General features: G+C 42.7%; 1 protein-coding gene across 1 annotated transcript in view; it reads right to left on the bottom strand.

Moving 5' to 3' along the window:
• The window catches only part of FAM20C (FAM20C golgi associated secretory pathway kinase), a 58,336-nt gene that overhangs the window by 8,858 nt on the left and 31,482 nt on the right, over positions 1-17,996 (bottom strand). Inside the window, exons 5-6 of the mRNA XM_066977420.1 lie at positions 5,279-5,371; positions 3,521-3,636 (exon numbers count right to left, since the gene is read on the bottom strand). Of these exons, the coding sequence (XP_066833521.1) occupies positions 3,521-3,636; positions 5,279-5,371 (209 nt within the window). The remainder of the gene's footprint in view (positions 1-3,520; positions 3,637-5,278; positions 5,372-17,996) is intronic.

Here is a 17,996-nt window from a genome sequence, read left to right on the forward strand (position 1 = left end):
GTGAAATGTTCAAATGCTGCGAATTTGCAGCATGTAAGCTCCTTCTTCATTAAAAAAATACAAAAATAAACACCAACAAATAAACAAAATTGTTTCCCCAAAGCACAATGGAGGCAAGAGAATCCCGAATGGTGTTACAAATGTCTGACTTCCATTATCTGAGGATGAATGGTCATGATTCGTAATGAAATCCATGCAAAAATCACCACGCCTGTTGATCGAAACTCCACCTAATTACAATTAAGAAGAAGAGATTGTCTGTGTACTCATCTGAACATTTTCTGTGCGTCACCCTGATAGCTGAACAATAATTCTTCTTGGGAAGAAAAGGAACAAGTGGAGATACCTTAAAGCAAATTGCTTGGCAGAGCAATTCTTTTATTGAGATTTGCATGACTCTTAATAGAGGACATTTAGCAAGCCTGTGCAATTCAAGCACTGGAAAGAACCCTGAATATTTACTAAGCAATGCATGAAAAGATCTTTCATTTACCTGCTCAAAATAATAGCTAATTCAGAATTACTATTGTTTGCTAGGAGGAAAAAAAAATCCATAATTCCTAGGAACTGGTTAATATGAACAAAAACATAATGCTTACTAGCTGTGTAACATTGATTTCTTTAAGCTGCTGCCTCAATTACTTCCAAAACGAAGGCTGACATCATTAATATGTCTCTTTTTTTCCTAGCAAATTACCATTCATTTGTGAAAGTAGCAGGGCTACTGCAGTCTACCCCACCGCAAAGGATGTAAAATTAATTTAAATAATTACTGACCTAATTCCATTTCTCATGTTTAGTCCAAACTGCCTGGAAGAGCATTTTTCTGCAATCTGCTTTCTCTCCTAATGCATCGCCTGACCCCGTCCTGCCCCTCGCAGCCCTGCCTGCTCTCAGCCATTTGCACTCCCTGGTGGAAGGACAGATGCTGCGTGCTGTGGAGCAACATCTGCCGGTAGCTTTATGGCAGTAAGAGGCCCGTTTCCATTCCTGATGGGACAAGCGAGGTGGCCCAGGCACTGAAAAGCAGGGAGGTGTCTTCCAACACTTCCCAGTGCTGGTCCAGGGAAAAATACCACGTGTTGGTGAACATCATCGGTTATGATGCTCGTAACGAACCTCTGAAGGCTGGAAGGGGTTTCTTTTGCAAATGATGGCCTCCCAGCCCAAGGGGAAGGGTTTTGTATGAAATAAATTACATGCAGGGCTTGTTGCATCACTGGCAGACATAGTGTGTCTCCAGTCGCTGTCATCAGGCATTGCTGGGGAGGGAGGTGCAGAGCTACAGCCGACTGCAAGGCAGTCCCGGGGGGCCTCGACAGCTTCATGTGGGTGCGCAGACTGGTTCTTGCAAGGATCCATGTAGCACAACAGAATTAATTGCTTAATTTAGGGCTTTTATTACTTTTTCATTAGGCATTAATTAATGCCTGCCTTTTAAGGTCAGTATGAAATACAAGACTGAGGCTGGGCATATGTTAATGAGAATCCTACTAATTAAATGGGGGCCTTGTAGGGGAGAACTTTGGCAAGTAACCAAAATGATCTAAGCAAAGTATATTGATTTAGGAAATGTAAAATTGAAAGAAAAAATAATTGCTTAAGTGTTTCATTCTACGGAAAAGCCTGATTCATAGTTAATCAAATATTTTAATTGAATTTATCCAAGACCTCTAAATAAATTTGAATAAAGGATTATGCTTGGATCATCCTTTGGATGTCTGGAATTTTGTAATGACAAGATAAAGATCTTCATCCAAATGGGCAGCATTAACTCAGCATTGCTGGGCTGTGGCTGCTGTAAGCTGCTCAATACCCGAGTACAGTTTTGTAATTCTCAGAAATCACTCAAGTTCACCCCTAAGCCTTGATATATAACCTGGGAAGACTAGAACGCAAGCAAGCCTGCTAATCCTCGTCTTACTTGCTAAAATGCGAACAAAATGTCTTATATTTCAAATGAGCCAAAGTATCTTGTGCATGTGAACAACTGCAAGGATTTTTGTCATCTTTGAGGGGTAATTATTTGCCTACAAACAAATCAATTAAAAAATAAATAAATAAAATATAGACAGAGACAGAGGGAAAGAAGGGGAGAGAAAGGGACTGAGACAAGTGCCCGGCTGTGCACACAATGCCTGCACATCACATTTGTGAACACTCTCAGTAGTATGGGTAAAACTGGAGCACACATAATGTGTGGTAGGACGAAACCTCTTGTAATTGTGTAATGTATTTCACAAGTGAAGTTACTGGAATTAATAACGGTCTTCTCAGCTGTGTCCTGCAGAGCTGAATATAAATATTAAGCTAAAAATAACACTCACAATAATGACTTTATTGGTGCTCACAACAGTGTGATGAACATTTTAAGAGAGAAAGCGCTGTAGTTACATGGCTGTGCTTTGTAGCTACCAGCATAAATACTGCTACACTGGGAGAAACTGCAATGAAGTCTTTGGGTCTTGGCTTTGGGGATCTGGAATAAACAACTGCCGGCCAATGACACAAGCTAAGGAGAGAACCCTGGAGATTTCCACTCGAGATTTCCTGTTTACACAAGACATAGCCCAAGTTCAGCAACACATTTGCACACAGCTGAACTAATATCAGCTAAGCTCACTGGACATAGCTAAATGCTTTAAAATGAACATTTCTCTATATATTCTTTCCCTATGAACATAATAAAGAATGTACATTTGTGTCTTAACCTAGAGCTTAATTCCCCTGTTTCAGCACCCCAGAGGCTACCATCTCTCTCCCACCTTTTGACCGTCTTTACCTATTTTTGTGTATTCTGGGACCAGAATGTGGTTTCACCCTGTGTTTGTACAGTTCCCACCCTGTGGAGCTCTGTCCTTGGCGAGGGCTACCAGATGCTGTGAAAGAGTGAAAAATAATGGAAATAGAGGGAGGTAATGGTTCCTGCAGTCATTCCTCAAAGCAAGTACGAGACTGGGAACAATTCAGATCATTTCCAGTCCAGCCTCTGCACAGCTGTGAATGTGAGCTGGAAGCAGGATACCTTACACATTTATTGCCTTGCTTTTCTTTCAGACTCCTCTTGTAATAAGAACTGAGGCACATGACTCTGAGAAAATTAGCTTTTGGTCCTCCAGTAAAAACCAAGAGATAAATGCATCTGACCACCAGAACTGATGGATCACATAGCACTAGAAAAAAGGTCTAAATAACTAATGGACTAAGTAATAAGGTTTTGGGTAAACTGAGAGCAACAGAAGAAATTGCTTTAGAAATTGCTCTGCATAAAACATTTGTTGAATACATTGCTTTTGTGAACATAAAAGCCTGTCTCTGCGGATAATTTGTCAAGGGGAAAGGCACTCAATTCAAAACAATAAAGTCTTCTTTGTAGGCTATGTCTCCACATTTATTTTTATTCAAAGGTCTAGAAGACAGTTCTATTAGAAATATCTGAGCAATTAAGCAATCTACGCATCGTTCCCTTAAGTACGTGTTCGGCAGGATAGAAAGAATACAGTGCTATTTCCAAGACTACCTGGTGAGATGAAAAATGTTCTCCACAATTTCTTGTCGCGAGTAACATCTCGTATTTCTCTTGTCATGTTAACCAGTCTACCTGCAACTGGTGGAACGCGACGGAAATCCAGGATCCTGGGAGAAAGAGAGAAGAGGCAGTTTATGTAAAGGATCAAATTATAATGATAGTGATAGGTTTTAGGAAGGTTCATTACACTCTGAAGGCACATTTATCTGTGGCCTTTAAGGAATAAAAAGCCCATCAACTTTAAACTGGATAATCCTTCTGATAATATGCTAAAAAATACATCCTGAATATGATCAGCTCTGACTTGCCTACATAGGATGAAGCAGACTCAACATAAAGAAGAGGATGGGGACACACTGTTCCATGAAAAAAATGCAAGTGACATAAAATTCCACAAATAAGAGACAGCAGAGACTTGGTTTTGAGCTTGTGCCAATTCAGGATTGTTAAAACAAGCATTTTGCTCATCAATTTTTAAGTGACTTCAGGAACGGGATTTCAGCCTCTTTCTTCCATAAACACCATCTAATAGATTTAAAAACTAGTACTTTTTTTTTTTTTTTCCTGACAGTCTTAGTACTTGTTTGATTTATATGCTTCCACTCCTCCCTGTTTAAATACCCTTATACCAACCTAATCAACCTCTCCAAGACTAAAAATTTTCCCAGGGGCAAAGGCTGGGTAAAGACCCTTTTTCAATCCCAATCTCACCAGCTTTTGTTAAGATTTTCTACACTGCTTTTTCTGCTTAGCATGTGGATATTTAACGTATCTCCCTGCAGGAACTCCACTAATGTTTTTTCCTACAGCACCATCTGCTTAAAATGGCAATATAAAATATGAAACAGAGGGAATCAACACTAAGGTCAACAACAATAAAATACAGAAGATTTTTTAAGGATGTGACCTGCTGACAGATTCCCTCATCCTGACCATCAAACCAGAAGGCACCAATACTACATGTACCCCCAAAGAATTTGTGGCCCAAAACTTGAAGCTTTTGGAAGGATGTTTCTTAGCACTTCAGAGTGTCCAGTTCAGTTCTAAGTCAGCCTGTGAAAGGCCTGAAATGCCATGGTTTCTAGCCCTACAATTAATAGGTCCTCAGGAATTAATTCCTGCTTCTAATCTGGGCAGGCCCCAGTCCATTTCCAGTCTTGGACTATCCAACAGACTCTGCTCTACCTCTGCTGGAGGCACATTTTTAGCTAACAGGAACATGGGATGAACATCAGTGTCTTCTCCCTCCTACTATCTTGTGGTCTACATATGCTCCCGACACAGGAGAGCCCCAACTGTTGGCTGTGAAACCAGAATTCCCTTTCCACTGCAATTATTCCTCTCTGAACACACACGAATCCCTGCACTTGGATTTGTGTGCCCTGGAGCTAATTGGGGTGAGCCAGATTCCCGTCGTACTTGTGCTGCCTATTCCCTAGGAGACGGGTCCTCTCCGTATGCACTTCACGATCACAGGGGAAATTCATTTCTCAGCTTCCCTTCAATATCATTTCTCTTTCTTTTTGAGAATTACTTACTGCCAGGTTTCTCATTCCCAGAGTAAGTCACACTTCCTAATTATTAATCTACTGTTTCATCATCTTCTGTTTCTATTATTCATGGTGTTGGCCAACCTTTGTTCCATCTTCCCCTTTTTTTAAAAGTAATTTGGTTACAGAGCCGGGCAAAGTGCAGAAACTTATCACAATATTTCCACTTTTTCTTTTAATGCAAATCCATTTTACTTGCCTGTCCAAATGAAATGCTGCTATTTCTGCATTATGTCTTTCATAGTCTGAGAAATAAAAAAAGTCAGGCGGCGTTTCTTGTTCTCTGGTTTGTCTGCAAAGAAAAACAAGGAAAGTGTTTTAATGAAGGGTTAGCATTTCTAAGGAGCAGTACTCAGTCATCAGCACGTTATTCAGGAGTTCAGTATTGTTTGCTTAATGGAAGGCCTTTAAATACTTCTTGTGAGCATTATTTGCAATGTAGCCTTCATTTTAACTTCTGTTTTAAACTACTCTAACAAAAAACAGTATTCCACGACTTGTGCATGGAGGCTGCTGTCGAAAAGCTATTCTACTCAAGGCTCTCGCTCTATTTAACAAGATCTATTTTATCACTCTCAAACATTTCATTAGTGATAGCGGTGAAGACAATGTCATTTCATTAAATTATCATTAACTGTAATTATGAAATTTCCAAAAGTAATAACATTTTTCTTTCATCTTTGGCAGCCGTGTAGCTCCTATCTAAAATATGACTCTCCCTTTGTATTACTTAGAGCCAAAAGTGACATGTTTTTCTCATTTCAGAAGAAATGGGATCATTGCAGTTTGACGGCCACGACACATGTCATGTTTCAAAGAACATTAACAAGACCGTGCTCCAGAGAAGATGCAGAATTTGTTGTTTCTTCATTTTAAGAAACAATAAAAAATGTCATTCTGATGGAAATAGAAAGGCTCAAGCTTGAACACCCAACTACATAGAAAATAGAAAGTTCTGTATTAACAGGAGCAAATTTCTGTCTTAGGCAATTTCTAGTCCTGGTGGCTTTTGGATGGAGCACAACTCAGGCGGTTCACCAGTACAATGTCTGGGCCCCACCAAGACCTGCATCATACCCTTCAGTCTTAAATATGAAATAAGGACTGCAAAGCTGTTCTGTACAGCATCTGCAAGGTAGGACACTTCCCCAGAAGAGGAAAACATGTTTTTCCAAAGCTCTTTCTCATTCCCAGCTGTCACAGGTGGCCAGCTGACAGCTCGTGCATCACCTATGCTACACACTGGCAATTAAATTAAAGCTTCTGCGCCAGGACCTTGTCACATGAAAGGCTTTGGGGTGGTGCTGGTGCAGAGCTCAGATCTGCAGAGAATTTGCAGCAAGGTGCACTTATAGGGCTCGCTGGGAACCCAAGGCTGCATCTAGCCACGCTCATTTCCACCCAGACCATGATGACTGACAGGAGTGGTACGCCTCCGAGTCCCCCATGTCCACCTCGCTCAAGAAACCAGATGAGTCTTGTGGTTTTTGGTCATGTGAAAATTTTGCTATGCCACCAGCAGGTTTGAAAAGCTGATATCCCTTCTCAGGCATTATTCTTTATATTTCTTTCTTAGCAAGGTACTCCATCTCACCCTAAATGCTGAACAATTGCCACCACAGAGAGACCATCAAGGTATTTGACATGTCCAGTATTACAGGAGGTCAGAGAGGTGTCCAACACCCCAGTGATGCCCCAGCCAAAACAGCAGGGACCGTTCTGGTGGTTACGGAGCTGGCCAATGCTTGACAGATGTTACAGGACAAATCAAATCAGCACTTTGGCTACTGTGGCTGCCAAGGGTTCACCCGGAGACAAGCTGAAAGTAAGCCTGGCATAAAATAAAATAAAAAATAATATCGTCCATTGTCTCATCGTAACTGCAAAGGGGGAAGGATTACACCAACAAGGAGGAATACACGAGAGCCAGACGCCTGTGGCAAGTCACACAGTGCAGTGTGTAATCAAGACAAGAGCTAGGGGAGCTGCAGCCTTGTTGTGCATATTCCCCTCAAAAATTAAGAAATGAGCCCTGATTATAAATTCAAAGAAAAAGTTTAAGATATTTCTGTTGGGAAAATTACCCATCTGTATATAACTTCTCCTCCATTCCAGATTTTAAGAGTCAATTTTTTCAACAAATCAAAGAAAAAAAGACTCATACCAAGCTTTTCCAAACTTTACACATACCAGCACTGCCGACAAGCTGCAGAAAATATTATTAATTAGCTAATCAATGCCATCTGCTTTTTATCTCCCAAAGACTTTAAATGAATCGTGGCTGTTCCTTTACAAGAAAATCTCGCTCCAGAAAATCAGACTTAAAGAAAGGGTCGATCTCAATCTTGCAAGCACAGCTCTCCCCATGGCCCCGCGACGGCTCGACACGCTGGGCAGCCAGTACATCACCGCTGGGATGGTCTGGTCTCTCTAATTTCACTTTCCTATTTGTTCCCTGCCACCCCCGGCAATGGCTGGGGATATTATTCATTTGGGAATAAGTACAGTTCTCCTGCAGGCTTCGACTTGTTTGTACATACTTCTCTCCTGTCATAATGTATTATTAAATGGTGGCACACCCTTCTAGAAATCGTGAACTTGGTTGCCCTAAAACCTTCAAAAATGGACACCAAATCCACAGTGCAATCTAAACAGTGGAAATACCAGTATTTTTTCAACCTGGCTATAGATCATGAAACAAACTTCTAAATTCCTTCAGTGCTCCAGGTGTTTCTCTTTAATTATCTACAGAAGAACAGCCTCCAGCCCCAGTTGCTGTGCTCCATGCCCGCGACGGGCAAGCACGGCACCCGCTTTGCTGTCTCTGGGAAATACTGGGTTCTTCTGAATGCAGGCTAGAAGGAGTATTTTTCAGCTCCAAGTCGCCTTTTAAGTTCCTTTGCAAAGCTCTGCAGAACTACTATGTACAAGGTCCTAAAGTGAAACCCTCTCCTGAAATAACCTTGAAAAACCCTTTCTGATGACATATTCCAATATCCCACTTGAGAGAACTGGAACCTTGCTCCTTGGATCTGACCTTAGCTAGCATCGGTTTCATTCAAAGAAAAATTATCGTTAATTTGACGTCTGTAGCAGCACCTAAAGAGATTTGTTGGTAGCTCCTCAGCCAGAGCTGGCTACCATACCACCAGCAGATGCTAACACGTGTGACAATCATAGCCTAGGGTACACAACTGAATTTTAAAAGCCACATGAGCCTAACACAGCACTGAATCAATGGAATCAATGGACCATTATGAGAATGGCTTTCATGGTGTTAAAAGGGCACCTACATCATAATATTTATTTTTGAGTTATACAAATGAATTTATACATGATTTTATCATATTAGAAAACCTGATAGATTTTAGTGTGTGTGGTCTTATCAGTGCATCACCTGTTTTGGTGCTAATTCTTCTAATGATCTTCTATTCTGATGTGCAAATATAGAGAGGTGGGAAATTCTATGATTCTATGAAATCAAACTCTGCTCTCGGTAACACAGGTGGGCAGTGAGCAAGTCCTATCGGTTACACCGGCTTCGGAGCACTGTAACACCCTCAGTCTCTAAGAAAAAGGCTGCAAAAGGAGCATGTACACTGAGCCCATTCCAGGTCAATTAAAATACCTTATAAAACAACGATGGAACTGATCCAGCCCATAGCATGTTTTAAACCAGAGCTGTGTTTTAAAGGAAAAAACAACAACAATATATATATATATATAAATCCCTGTTATTTTGGTTTTATTACCCAATGGTTATTGAAGGTTATTGCCTAATAAAATGACACATGCAATGAGGTATTTGAGCAAACAGACCGACGTGCCCAACCCTCCGCAGAAGTGCACGCTTCCGACAGACAACAAATTGCAGACGACGGTCAGAGCTCCTTAGTGGCAGCAATAAAAGCTCACAACACGCAGGACACAGGGTCCTGCACAGGTTGCAGATGGTGGGAGAGGATTCCTGGCAGCGTCTCTTATTTTGTAAACAGTTGGAATCTGGTGATCCTCTCTTTGGAGGAGGATTTGGCAGATATTTATAACGGCAGGCTGGGAAGCTCTGGAGGAAAGACAGATGGAGGTCTGTTGATACTGCACACAGTTAAAAATTACACAGTGGCACCAGCCCAATTACTGCATGAGGAAAAGACAAATCAGCACCGGTAACACTAGTAGGGGAGAAACAAGAACTAAGGGGAAATCAAAGCCCACGAAAATTTCCCAGCCATGGCACAACTCGGAGAAAATACAGGAAATAAAGAACGATTTTAAACAGGCTAAGAACACATTTGCATGATGAGATGCAACTGTCATCTGATCCTGTGGCTAGAAGAGCAAGGCATGCTCACAAACAGCAGCAACAAAGCTCCTCCAATAAATGAAGCCAGTCATGAGTAATCTGGTGAGGCAGCTCCATTCTGACCGTGGCTGGGGCCTGGATTTGTGCTCAGGCATATTTGGATAAACCAACACAGTGATTTGTGTGCAGGCATCATTGCAAAGCTTCAAGGTTTTTGTTTGTTTGTTTGTCTTTCTTAAATGTTTCTGTAAGTATTTTTTGTCCAATTACTTCACTGCCAAAAACAAATACTATTAATTCCTCGTTTTTTTTTTCATGAACCCCATCAGCACACTGGGATTGCAGGCTCTCTAGCATTTCAGAAAGCATCGTTATGAAACCTTTAACGTGGAAATCTCTATTTAGTTTCCAGAATTCCTCGCATGCACCTGCCTAAATTACCAGGATTAGTACCCACCAGGGCCATGTATTACTCGAAAGAATCCTGCCTCGATGCCAAGCTTCCTCTGCACTGGAGGGGTCCTATTATCTGTGCAGCAGCCAAAAAGCTAGAAAATAGGGCAAACAGCCCAATGTGATTCAAGCTTTATCCTGACAGACACATGCTGCCTTCCTGTGCCGCGGCCCAGAGCCATTTCAGGACACCTTCATCTCGAATGCATGTACCTTTGCTAATCAAAGGACATGCTGATGATCTGAAAACAGCTCCTCTTAACTAGACTGCACTCCTGCTCCCACACGTAATCAGGGGAATCAGCCAAAGGGATTAGGGATGATTACGGATCACATCTCCACGGCAGCGACAGGTCTGCTCGGGTTGGACCGTTTTGGAGGTGGAGACCCTGACCCTCTCCAGCTGGGGAATTTGGCAGCAGCAAAATCAGCAAGAGATGTCACTGGCCAAGGTGGCATGGCAAGTGTATGAGCAAGCACATGACTACCGTTGGTAAGAGACTAATTTGGCCATGGGAACAGATAACTGGAGATTATCTGGGGCTACCCACAGCTATAGGTCGCTCTTCTTCTCCTTCAGAAAGCAGCTTTCCTCTGCTACTACTGTTCTCTGTTCCTGTGGAGTGTTTAAGGTGCTTAAATACCTGCACTGGAGCCAAGTTGTGAACGTAACAGTTAAAATACAGTGTTATCTAAATGATAAAATACAGTTAACACAAGACTAAAAGGGGCCACTCAGCAGTTAGCTGCTGTTTCAATTATTTTGCAGCCTGGGAGGGACGTGGGGACCTCTCGCATTCGGAAGCCTCACGCTGGGGCTTTGGGGTTGCTTTTACTCTGGCAAGCAACCAAACCACAGCTCAAGAGCAGAAAGCCTTTCTCCCAGCACAGACAGGCAGGAAATTTCCCCAGCCTATGAACTTCTTTGTACTCGTGGAAGACGCAGACTGAAAGTCCGGTGTCTGCTTGCAAGATTTTCTCCCCCCTCTGCAACCCTTACGTCAAATTGGATTGTGCAGCACTGGGATCCAGACTGCCCTGAGATAATCTAAAGTGTATTATTGTAACTGAAGGAGGCAGCCCATGGTAAAAAAAAAGGGAAAAAAAAAAGAAAAAAAGAAAAACAAAACCTTGTCTCTGAGGCAGCTGCTGTCCTTAGGAGTGCACTCAGGTTTTGCATACAGAATCCTATCACCGGGGAGAGCTTTCTGTGCATTTGGCACTGGTTAGAACAGGTGGAAAAAATGCCCTTAATTTTATAATACATTTTAGTGGCTTAGTAAGTCCTTAGGAAGATAAATGATACTGCTAATGCAGCTACGTCTACAGTAGCGAAGATATCTGGTGCCTATTTCCGACTCCTTATGGAGTCTTGGCAGCTGATGGCTTTGGCTTTATCAAAGTGCTCTGCTACAAAGAGCACTCCCAGGAACCATATGAGCTGTTTACAAGAGCAGAATATGGTCCAGAAAATGAGTGTCCAATCCAGGAATGCAAAGACATGCAATTTAAGTGGTACAGAAAAGATGTTTGGCTGGTTTCATTGCTATCATCCAAATGACAATATGGGCCTCTGCAGGATATTCAGGCTTCTCCTGCTTAACTAGCAGCTCTGCAGCTAGAAAAATGAGAGAATATTTACTGTGGCAGAAAGACAGAAATTCGTACAGGGATGTGCTAGGAATAGGAATAATTAGCAAACCGCCAAAAGGATAAATACCGAGATCATGCTATTGCATGCCAGCCCTGGAGGGCTTTTCTCCCGAGAAGACGAGGAGAACTTAACAACTGCACATGCTCAAGGACCAGTGAGCGTCATATAAATCACAAACTTCTGATACAGTGCATGACAATAAGCTTCATAAAGTGCATTTGGATATATGACTATCTTGTTACCTGGCACAAGAGGGTACTGGGAGGGAAGAGGGAGAGAAAATCCACAGGGAAAACAGTGTATTAAGGTGTTTTTTTTCCACTTCCACTTGCAGAGTCAAAGAAAAAAGGCTCAGGTCACCTAGCTCATCCCTTGGCCCCAGGCCAAGATCAGCTGGACCTAAACCATTCTTGACAGACATTGCTATAAGACGATCTTCAAAACGTCCTTCCCCAATTCCCTGGCTACAGCCCTCTCCTCCTTGTTGCGACATGCTGGCCTCAGTCCTCTGCAAATTTCCATCTTCAGCTTTCCTCCTCGCTCCATGATCGAGGCACAGCCATCCCAGTAAGACGTGCTGCAGCTGGTCAGTGCGTCTTTCCGAGGAAGGGATACATGCAATAGATTTACCAGAATAACTGGCTCCCATTCCTGAAAAGAGCACCCTTAAGCCAAGACCCAGGAATTAAGCCTTAATGCCTTTAGACTGCAGATTCCTCTGCTCAGAGGCCCCTTCTTACTAAGCACCATTCATTTATTTTTAATTCACTGCAATTCCCCCCAACCCAAAGCCTTGAAATATTTACTTTAGCCTTTCCCCTCAAAACCAGCACTGTTTCTAGGAGACAACGAAATAACCTCTGATTCCTCAGCACAAATCAGGGCATTCGGGAAAAGACTTTGTAAAACTAGTCCCTGGCTCAACGCATCAAGAGTGAAAGGTTCCTGCCATCCCATGCACAAAAATATACCACTAGTATATATAAAAGCAGATTTTCACCTGAGCAAAACACAAGTTACCACTCCTGACTACACAAGCAGGTAGGATATGAAGGGATGAATAATCAGAGTAACTACAGGATACAAGAATTTGAAAGATTCATTTTATTCTCCACCAAAATAAAATAATAATAATAAAAACAGACTTTTTCCTCCACCTTGGGGCTTTTCTGTTCCTTCTAGTGATCTGGATTTGGTATTAATATCTCAAAATGGTCCCTCTCTATACCGTTGCCTTTACTGACATTGTGCTGACAGTAGAGTCAAGGCATAATCTCACCAATCATCATTTCATTGTCTACCAGCACAGAAGAATAACTATTTTTTCTTCATTCATTCTTCTGTGCTTTCAGATATATAAGACATGCAGAGAATCTTTGATCAGTATAAAAAACACATAGAGTTTGATCAACTGGGAACATTTCCTTCAGCAATTCAGAACATGACTTCCAGCCCTGCCTAGTAAGTAGCTGCCTGTCATCATGGGAAAAGCAAATGGAAAAATATTATTAGTGTAAGCATATTTGTCAGGACATCTCCCCACCCGCACATTTTGGTGCAACAGCCAGCAGTCCCCTTCCCCTTCCAGGGATCTCAGCTAAAGAGAGCTGGTGTGGGGTAGATATCAGAGTCATGGGTCTATTGCTAATATTATTATTATTATTATTATTATTATTATTAGTTAGAAGACAGCTGAAAAGAAAGCAAAATGAAATGCTGTTACAAAGTAGATAAGCCATACGCAATGAGAGAGCAGAACTCCAGCACTACCAAGCTCCAGATAGATGCATGTAAGTGCATGCACAGAAGCGTACTTCATGCATAGTTCCACACATACATCAATATCTTATACCTCTTGTCAGGGTACTGGACACAACGTGATCAGACGGGTATTCTTTATAGATCATTCTTTGCAATATCTGCTTCTATTTCCCTTTTACCACCACCCCCTCCCCAAGATATCTCAAAGTTAAGAGGCAGACACAGTGTTAAAAAGCATGAGAGTTTAAAAGACTTCAAACAAGATGAGTTTTTCCAGCTCATTTCATTTTATGGGACAGAGTTTGATCTCGGTTATTAATGAAATGCAGCGCCACTGAACAATGGGGTAAGTAAAGATCTACCCCAACATTTTTCACAGCTGCTTCTGGAAGCTGTGTACAAAGCTGCTTCTGATGTACAGAACAATATGCAGGGCTGTTTTGGGACCAGTAGTGGGGATTGAAATGTGTATTTCCAAAATGAGAAGCTCAGGTCTCCGTGCCTTGCTTTACAGAAGGCTACTGTCTGTGCGGGTTGCTCAGCGGGAGGTATATAATCCACACTGGTCCACTGATGGCACAGGAGACGACACAAGCAGAAACTGCGGGTGTGCAAATGTGGGACTTGTTGCAAATTCTCCTTCCTCTCCCTTTTTTGGGATGCTGATGGGGACAGGGGATTTGGGACACGGAACAAACAAATGCTGATGCTTCAGTGGCTAAGTGGCAGCGCATGTTGGCCAGGAATTTTTTCCTACCATCCAGAAAACGCTTGTACAGAAAAACAAATGAGTCATGGTATGAAGAGAACAGCAAGCTCTGGGAAGCTCCTGTCACTAATTTACTTTGCAGATAAAAAAACAATCCTCAACACAGAAATAAGGTTTGATTCATCTTTGAGACAGAAACCCGCCTCGACGTACAGGAGTTGGAAGATTAAGAGGTACTTGACAGCACTACAGAACAGTTCCCAGTACCAACGTTAATATGGTCAATGCTGTTGCCACAGCAGGGAGAAAAAAAGGCTCATAGCAATTAAGTAAGCAGGAGAGATCATTAATGAGGTGCTATAATGATATTTTGTTCTGTTCTTTAAGGTATCTTCATTAAGAAACTAGATCACCATCACTATTTTCCGCCCCTATGCTAGCCTTTCTGGCATGGATTCCTTTGTGCTCTTGGGCAAGTGGTGTGAGCATTTTTGCCATGCCAAGGCCATGAAATCTGTCATCTTTCCCCTTGATTTATCCCTCTAAGGCTCAGTTGTACACTGCCTGCTAGCCATAAATTGCAAACCTGAAAAATGATCCAGCTGCAAAAACTATTTTTAAAAAACCAGGCAGTGCAAACAGCGCTCAGTGTGAGCCCAGGTACCGGCAGCCTGTCTTCAGGAAAAAGCCTACAGAGTGCTTTCTGCAGAGAAGGATTTTCAATATATAACATTCTTAGAGTGCAGGATGAAAAACTGGTGTAAAATTAGAAGTCTGAAGCATTTGTTCAGCCCTGAGAATGTTATTTAATATGTCTGGGGTCATTAGAGGTAGGGATTTGAAGGAACAACAACATTAAATGTATCAGAAGCACCAAGAGCTCAAATTTCTTTCGGCTTGCTGGATTTTTTTCTTTTTGCTGTATGTGATGTATATGCCATTGAAATTTCAGGGTTCATGGTAAGTACCAGTTCAAAACACATTCAAAAATTAATTACTGTGAACCTGATGTATTGATACATATTGTCTTCCTTTTTATTCATTACTTTCCTTCCCATCAGTCCAAGAATCATGAATATTAGTAAGCCTGTCCTCCAAATAGTGCAGGAAGCAGGGAAGTATCAGCTCCATTTTTTCAGCAAAAGCTGCAAAACACGGAGCTATTAAGGATTCAGCTCTGCCCTAAGCAAAGCACTCTAGCCTCATTAAGCACATGCTTAACTTTGGGCACGCATATATTCAGTGAACTATGTGTGTCCTTGACAGTCAAGCATAGACTTAATACTTCCTTGGAGCTCTTTTGTGCTCAGCACTTTGCAAGAACAAGGCAGTGATGAGCACGGGATCCCAGCAGCAGCTCTGGCTGCTCACCCCATCCAATTCCACACTTAGTGGTTTTTTTTTCTTTTTCCTATTCCACCCATGACAACAACTACTTTGGGAAAAAAACATGTGGTTCCACCAAAAGTACAGATCGGCTTTGGCCATGGGCTTTGGTGGCACCCAGATGTCACCTTGTGCCCTCAGGACATTCAGTACCCAAGCAACAGCCCCATGCAGAGCACTACAACAGACTCAACATTTCCCCAAGGACGCCAAACAACTAACTTATGGCACTCTTCCTCCTCACCTACCCATGCAAAAGCCAAATATTTTGGGCTTTTTATCCAAAGTTAATCAGTTGAGAGCTACTGGACATCCCATTACACTGAGTGAGGTGCCCAAGACTTTGCAGAGAAACAGTTATTGTCAAAACCCATTAGGAGGACAGAGTCTACACGTGGGGACTGACAGATAAAAAAGAGCATCAAATTCTCATTTGTACAGCAAGTGTTGCACTGTCCAGCTGTTAGCAACTATGGATCTCCAGGGCTGAACACTGCTCTCCTGCCTGACACCAACCCAGAGACAGGGGGTCAGAACAGCACAGAGCACCCGAGGATGCTGGTGCCCAGGCCAGCTCAGGGCAGAGGGGGTTATTCCCCCAGAGAACCTCAAGTTTTGCTTGTCCAGCTTATTTAAATCCCAAATCCCGTGAATAATTATGCCACAGAGAACAGCAGGCATGTGGTTACTGCGAAATAATCACTCCCCGGGGCTGAGTGCTTCTAATTCCTCGGAGGTGTGATTTCCCACTAAAGCGCACGCACCCCTGAACTCCTTCCTGCTGCTATTAACATTCCTTAATGTGTGGCAAAGGGTGACGTGCCTCTCTGAGCTGGAAAAAAGATGTAATTGCCTGTTTCAGACTACTTTGTGGTTACAAAAGAAATGGGAATTGCTTTGATATGGTGTGGTATTTCATTGCTCTAATAAAGCAAACTACTCCACCTCCCGCTTTTCTTTAATTTTTACTCCTGTCTCTTTACTTCTCCAGCTGTCGGTGACTGTGATCTCCATGAAGGGTGGCAGACTTATTCTTTGCCCCACGCTGCTTCTGCAGTTCATGGGTAACCTCTGCGGTTCATGGGTAACCATCCTTTTTTTTTTTTATCGTGTTTCTTCCATTTTTTTAGTGTGTTTTCTTCCCGACAAGAATTTTGCCCAAACAAGGGTTACAGAACAGCACTTTGCTGCTCGTTGTCCCCCCAGGTGTGATGGGACCGGACTCAGGCTGTGCCCAGGCACCAGCCCCATCCCACTGCAAAACCAAAACAGCTCTTTGAGGCTGGTTTCACAGATGCTTCATGGACACGTCCCACCTTGGTTATTCCGGACTGCAAAGCTTTACATGTTTGGGAATGTGGTGACATCACCGGCTTGCCATTTGGAGCATTTCTCAAGTAGCTCCCTTCTGGCAGGCAGCTGCCAAGGTGATTTACAAACCCAAATTCTCCAGGGTACTCCTGGACCTCTCGAGCACTTAGGAACAGCCTCGCTCAGAGGATGCCCGGCTTTCCAAGACTCCACAGTCCATCTCAGCACCAACCCAAACACTTCGTTCCCTGTCCACATTCGAGCTAACAGGGTTCTTCTCCGCCTTGGTTGGCCATATACTGCATGAGTAAGAGGGCACTGGGTTGGGAGCCCCTTTTTTTGTAGCCATTTCACAGACCAGTTGTGCCTCACAGAACTATAAAAAAATCTCACTTTCCCTCTACACTTCTCCTCTTCCAGGCTGGAAACCCCCACCGCTAATCCGCACTTTATATTAAAGGCACTGCGTGAGTCACAAATTACATTGGAAATTACACATCAGGGCCCTTTTAGCTTGCAAGTGTCTGGATAAAGGGTGGGTTAACGCTCTGCAGCCCCCGGGGAGTCACTGCATTACTCCCAGGGGAAAATCAAGCTGTATTAGCATCTCTTCCCTCTTCTGCCTTTGCACTGGGAAGGAGCATTTTAATTTTAACCTCCCAGCCTCTGCATTGGCCCTGCTGCTGGAGGCTGTAGCGGAGTGAGAGAAGCAAGAGCAGCCCTGCTCTCCACGCAGCCATGAGCCTTCTCCTCGTTTCATCCTAGCTAAGGGAGCATTTTAGGGAAAACCTCGAGGAGAAGGTTTTGAGGAGCATCTGTCGCAAGAGCAGTAGAAGCAGGATTTTAAAAGGGCTCAGTATTGGCCTAACCCTGCTTTTAATTAAAAATAAAATAAAATAAAAAAATAAAATAAAATAAAATAAAATAAAGAAATAAAAAAAAATAGAAACCTTTGAAAAACACCCTACATGAAAGAATAAAGAGCAGAAGGGTGGCAGAGAAACTGCTCAGCACTACTGCAAGGGGAAAAAGCCTCTCGCTGGCTTGGCTGCTCCCAGCAGCACATCTCAGGGCAATTGCTGTTTTATATAAATATCTCCCATCAAATAGAACGAGTTCAGTGAACTCCCATGCTCAAGGTGCAGAGAAATATTTACGCTCTGTGGATCACCCAACCACACACACGCAGACCTGAAGCGAAGCTCAGGAAGGGCACGTGTGTGTGTGTGTGTCTACATGGATGTGGAGGGGACACATTGCACTGATGTCACTTGGCTGAGCTCGTGTTCAGTGTGAAACAAGTGTGCTCCTTGCAACAACACTTAGAAATTAGTTTTGTC

Source organism: Anser cygnoides, chromosome 15, assembly GCF_040182565.1.
Source record: "Anser cygnoides isolate HZ-2024a breed goose chromosome 15, Taihu_goose_T2T_genome, whole genome shotgun sequence".
Taxonomy (NCBI): domain Eukaryota; kingdom Metazoa; phylum Chordata; class Aves; order Anseriformes; family Anatidae; genus Anser; species Anser cygnoides.